This window comes from Malus domestica, chromosome 04 (genome assembly GCF_042453785.1).
Source record: "Malus domestica chromosome 04, GDT2T_hap1".
NCBI lineage: Eukaryota > Viridiplantae > Streptophyta > Magnoliopsida > Rosales > Rosaceae > Malus > Malus domestica.
Genome location: NC_091664.1, coordinates 15,824,368 through 15,830,738, shown reverse-complemented (window position 1 = coordinate 15,830,738; position 6,371 = coordinate 15,824,368). Strand labels below are relative to the sequence as shown.

Sequence of the window (6,371 nt, the reverse complement as noted above, 5' to 3'; positions counted from 1 at the left end):
TCTCCGTTGAAGTCCCAAATTCCATTTCTCTGTTGAAATCCCAAATCATTTTCCCCTGATTTGTGAGATTTAGATTGCGTTTGTGATTAATGTCGATCGCATTGAATAACGCCACCGTCAGGATCGACATCACGCCGTCGTCTGGGTTCACGGGTAATGGGTTGATCTTCGATTCATCGGAAAACTGCCGGAGAGTTACTGTGGGTGAGGTTACGGTTTGTTCTTCGAGTTCGTCGTCGATTGGGAAGAACAGCAACAATGGATCAGAGAGTAACGACGGCGGCGAAAATGACGAGGTTCAGAGCTCATATAAAGGTCCGTTGGATATGATGAACGAGCTAGAGGAAGTTTTACTTGTGAGAAAAGGAAGAAGAAAAAGAATGCCATGTCTGCCAAACAACATCAACTATAATGGCAACCAGTGCGCCTGCGTAGTTAGGTACATTCTAAACCAAAGCTCCCTAATACCCTCCCCGACACTCAGGCCCCGGGCTCTCATCAAACCAAAGCTTCACTCATTTTCACCATGTGAGGCAAAACAAGCAAGAAAATCATCAGCCAGCTCAGCTCCACCCCCGGCACAACTGCGAAGAAACCCACTTTTCTGAGAAAGCAAAAGTAGAAAGCCGATGAGCTGGAAATGCAAGTGTGGGAGATCATTGCAAGCATCCAATGCAGTCTCTTCAGATTCCATGGGCATCGACCACCAGTAAAGCCAAAGCAGAAAGAAAAAGTAGAAAAAGAGAGGAAAATAATGAAAAAGGAAAAGATGTCTGGAGATGGAGAAAAGCCGAGGAGGAAGTGGAAAGCATGGCACACCTATACCCACTATCATTGATGAATATTTTATTAAGTTGTTTTCTGCATACTGGAGCAATTATTGTATAGTTATACTGATGTATAAAGAAGGCACATGCCAAAAAAAAAAAAGGCAAAATAATGGGTTGGAATGTTATGTGGAGGACGAATAGCCAGGCCCTATGGCTTCAAACTCCAACCTCCATTTCTCCACTTAAGGTTCACCTTCTATTATCACCAACCAGGTGATCAAAATTACGTCTAGTACTCCAAAATTATTTGGTAGCCTGCCGCTATTATCACCAACCAGGTGATCAAAAGTACGTCCAGTACTCCAAAATTATCCGGCAGCCTGCGCTATTATCACCAACCAGGTGATCAAAAGTACGTCCAGTACTCCAAAATTATTTGGCAGCCTGCCGCTAATATCACCAACTAGGTGATCAAAATTACGTCCAGTACTCCAAAATTATACATAAGCATCACTCATGTCAATCATACATAAACATTCATGAGCATCACTTATGTCAATTATACATAAACATTCATGAGCATTACTCATGTCAACATCCATAAGCATCACTCATGTCAATCAACATAAAGATTCATGAGCATCACCCATGTCAATTAGCTTCGAAAGTTTCATTTACAAAGCTCCAACTTCAAAAGCTTCATTTACAAAAGCTCCAACTTCAAAGCTTCACTTTCAAAAGCTTCACCTACAAAGCTTCAGTGCATGGTATACAAAGATCGCCTCCGAACAACCTCCACTTCGGCCCATACATGGATTGAATTTAAAGTTTCCAGCCAACAGACTCTATTAACTGAAGACATGGGGGACTACATTATGTACCATATATTGGGCTTTCGCGACTGGGCCTCATGAAAAATATTTGGGGGACTTAGCCCATCATTTATGTATTGAGGAACGAACCCTTATTCTATAAAAGGGACTCCCTCACTTTCATTAGAGAGCATCCATTATTCATATATTGAGGAGCGAACCCTTATTTTATAAAAGGGACTCCCTCACCTTCATTAGAAAGCATCGCCGCCAGCTGAGCAACCACCTCGCCGCGAGCATCACTACTAACCCATCATTTATGTATTGAGAAGCAAGCCCTTATTCTATAAAAGGGGCTCCCTCACCTTCAACGCCACAAGCTGAGTCAACCAAGGCAACATAAGCCACAAGCTGAGCAGCCACGCAACATGTGCTACTTTTAGTTGAGCATCATTTCACATTGAGCACCGCCCCATAACGAGTATCAGTTCTAGACAACATCTAGTTACTTCGGCCTACACATGGACTGAATTTCAAGTCTCCAGCCAAAAGACTCTCTTGATTGAAGACTTAGGGGACTACTGTTGGTACCATATTATATTGAGCCTCGTTACTTGGGCTTCCAAACATTGAGCCCATGATTCATGTAAAAGAGGAGGATCCCTTAGTTTATAAAAGGGCCTCCTCACCCTCACAATTCTTAGGTCTCATCCTCACATACAAAGCCACAAGGCTTACAAACAGAAAAACTTTTTCTTTCTCTGGGGGACTCATCCTCACACTTGTAATCCATACATTCATACAAAGAAATACAATCAACATCAGTATGGACGTAGCCTAAAAATTGGGGTGAACCACGATACATCTTGTGCTCTTTACTTTCTTGCAGATTCACGGTCGGATTTACGTTGTTCCAAGACCCCTCCGGTTTTGTGCATCAACAAGTGTTATTAAGCGGGTATACATTGTACAAAATAAGTGAAACTGATTAAATAATCCAGTGGTTATTGATGTGAAATAAAACAACACTCAAATTAAACCCTCTTATTGACAATTGTAGTAAAGATGTAAGTAGGGATCATTCTAGACCGGGGATTATGAGGGCTTGCTAATCTACTTAAAACTGACTTAAAAACATAAAACTAGGCTTGAAAACACTTAACTAGACTCAAAGAACTCAAAACAAACTAAAAAGACTCAAAACAACACAAAACAATCAAATGGACTCAAACTAGACACTAGGAGGTGATTTGGACGAAAATTGATTTTACTTTGACTCAAAACACTTTAAAACACTTAAACACAAGTTTGGATAGATTCTAACTAATTTGACACAATAAAGAAAAGGGGATTGGGGTTTTGACGAATTTAAAGTAAAACAAGTAAACTAAAGACTTAAACAAATTTTGGCACAAAATTGGGATAAATGGATGGGTGATAAGCTAGCTAGAGGGTTCTTCTCCACACATGATACACTTGCATACAAAACGATTTCCAGTTGCTTTTCCAATAAACCATGAACCTCAACACCCCAGATTAACCGTGAACAGCACTAATTAACCCTCAAATTTTCCTTAAATCATTAAATTGGAAGGATAATGCATCGACAACCCAAATTATTCTCCAAAAGTTCCCTACATGAACAACATAATAGAGATACAATCAAAGATCATTAAGCTTTGTGAAAATCAAAAGTATTGACAAAGCGTTCGTAACTATGATGAGCATGATACTCCTACTAGGAATCTACTTAACACGATTGTGACTAGCAACCTCCACTACTTGTGAATATAAGTTCATAACGATTAGGTGAAAATCCCTTATATTCTAGCATCAAATTCATGCATGCAAATTAAGTATGCTTCCTTAATCCACAAATAAGAATAAGTTCTAAATCAAACAGTTAAGTAAATTGCATTCACGATTCATAGAATCACAACTGGAAGTAATCAATTCATATTTCAATTATGTTCATGGCTTTGAATTTCTCCCTAGCTAAAAGGAGTTTAGCTCCTCATGTTCGCAAAACAAAGATACATAAACTTAGACATTAAAAACAAAATATTGAAAACACCTAAAAACGTTCCAGCAATCCAACTTGAATGGCAAGCACGTCCAAGGTTCTCCTTCTTCTTCTTTGCTACGGCACAAGGTATGGGTGAAGGTTTGGATGGTGTATTGTATGGAACAAAAGAGTGAAAGTATGAATGGTGGTGTATAGAGAGTATATGGATGCGGCAAAATGTGTATTGTGGTGATGAATGGTTTATGTTAATTGCTATCTAGAAAGGCCACGGCAAGGACTTATTTATTTTCCAAAGTAGGTAAAAACCCTAGGAAAATAAAGCTAAGATGTAGAAGGTGTATCACTCTTTAATGTATCATCATTATCTATTTCTAAAAAATGAATTGATAGTTTTAAACCTCTTCATTAGCCAAATGGTTGGACCTAACAAATTGAACAATAATAACACAATTGTATATGATAAATTATATCTAACAAATTTCGAGTACGAATTTTTAAAATTTAAACAATAAACAAATAAACAGGATCAAGAATTAAGAATAAAGTGGTAAAAAAAACCTTTACAAGTGAAGAGAAAATTAGTAGACTTTCATGTGTGTAGACTTCATAGGCTACTGTGCCTTCAAAACAGTAGAAAAGTGTGCTTTTTTTTTGTTGAAAAGTTACGATAGTAGATTCATTTCATTAATAACTGCATTACAAAGGTTTATCCATCTCTAAACAAAGAGCTACATACAGTCCTCAACAAGTATATCAGTTCTGATACTAGGAGGGGAACCGATCCATTCATAGCTTTGCATCAAAGATAGGCCGACTTTTGCAAGGTGGTGAGCAGCAGCGTTTGCGTTTCGACGAATGTGGGTGATATTTGCTTCAGTGATTGTATTGAGTAGAACTTTGCAATCCTTCAGAACTTGTTCGATGGGTGACAAATTGAGGATAGGATCCCTCAGTGCCTCTACAATCTGAAGCGAGTAGGTTTCAATAATAAGTGATTGATAACCCCTGTCAATCGCCCATAACAAACCTGCTCTCATTGCCATAGCTTTCGAGATCAGTGGGGAGGCTATATCTTCAAAACTTCCAATACCAGCAGCTATAAAGAGACCGTTACCATCCCTGATAATGGCACTAAACCCAGCAGCAAGGCTCTCTGCCTTCCCGAACCCATCTATGTTCCTCTTGAGCTGCCCTCGGGGTGGGACAATCCATCTAGAGGTGCTTCGTAAGTTGTTATCCTGCTCCGGTCCTGCATTTATGGTTCTGGTAAACTCCAACCACCATTGAATAACATTAGCAATGTAAACCTCAGGAGACACCATCTCATCGTCCTAGAGCTTCTTGTTTCGTGCCCCCTATATTGCCCAACATATCATCAGAAACTCATCAAAGATTGCCTTGGGTAATAGATCCACAATCTCATTTATACATGCCATGAAGGATGGAGGGTGAGTGTTCCTCAAGAGTGGACCCACCTGTGAGCTTAACCATGCATATTTCACATAATGGCATTCCTTCATTAGATGGATAGTAGATTCCTCATACCTACCACACAATACACATTCCACATCTGTTATAACATGTCTTGCCACCAAATTAGCCCTAGTAGGAACCAATTCATTGGCAAATCGCCATATGCAAATTTTTCACTTTTGTGGGTTGCAGCCAACTCCTTGCTACATGGTAGGCTAACCTAACCGTAAACCTTACATGTCTCTCATGGTGCCACAGTAAATGGTCCGCTGGATTTCGAACACTTAATGGAATTGTCCGAATCAAATTTACCTCCTCAGTAAAGAAGAGGTTTTCTAACATATTAATGTTCCAACCTTTTACTATTAGATTGATCAACTCATCTACTGTTAACAAAACGCAACCCACTAGTTTGGGCGAATATGGGCGAAATTGAGATGGGATAGGGATCCAATTGTCCTACCAGATATGAATGGATTGCCCAATGCCCACCTGCCATCTTAGACCCAAGCTTAAAACTTTCATTGCAGTGCAAATGCTTTTCCAGACATATGATGTTCTAGATTTCAACGTGGTCTCCATAAAAGAGCAATTTCGAAAGTACTTAGCCTATAGAATCGTAGCAACCAATAGTGAGGGTCCGACATCAATCGCCACCCCTGCTTTGCTAGCATACTCAAATTGAATGCATAAAGTAGTCGAAACCCAAGTCCACCCTCGCTCTTTGGATTACAAAGGCGATCCCAAGAGCATTAATGCAGCTTCTTTTCTCCTTTGTTACCACTCCACTAATAGGATGCAATTAACTTGTTTAAATCATCATCGAAATTTTTGGGAAGAAGAAAGCAATTCATGGAGTAGTTTGAGATTGCTTATGCCACTGCCTTCACCAACACCTCCTTCCCGACCGCACTGAGCATCTAACATTTCCAAGTCTTTAATTTCTTCCATAAACGATCCTTGAGATATCCAAAACACAAGCTCATGTTCCTCCCCACAAGTGTTGGCATACCAAGGTATTTCTCATGTCGCTCCACGTGGTTTACACCAAGGATCTCAACAAGTTTACGTTGTATCGGTCGTTTCACATTTCTGATAAAACAAGACTCACTTTTTTCAAGGTTAACCTTTTACCCCGAAGCATGTTCATAAATCTTTAGGATCTCCCTTACTTGCCTGTAGTCTGATTCCTTTGCTCGACAAAATAATAGACTATCATCTACAAATAGCAAATGACTAACCGCCGGTGCTTCCGTACATATGGAGATACCTTGAATCCTTCATTGCCGT

At 39.6% G+C, this 6,371-nt stretch overlaps 1 protein-coding gene across 1 annotated transcript; it reads right to left on the bottom strand.

The window, feature by feature from the left end:
• Positions 1-4,336: 4,336 nt before the first annotated feature.
• On the bottom strand, positions 4,337-4,930 carry LOC108173195 (uncharacterized). The gene has a single exon (XM_017331846.2). It carries the CDS (start codon positions 4,928-4,930, stop codon positions 4,337-4,339), a length of 594 nt encoding a protein of 197 aa, XP_017187335.2.
• Positions 4,931-6,371: the final 1,441 nt, after the last annotated feature.

What these genes read in the sequence shown, in the direction of transcription:
- LOC108173195 (XM_017331846.2), bottom strand. Translation starts at nt 4,930, where the DNA reads ATGGTGTCTCCTGAGGTTTACATTGCTAATGTTATTCAATGGTGGTTG.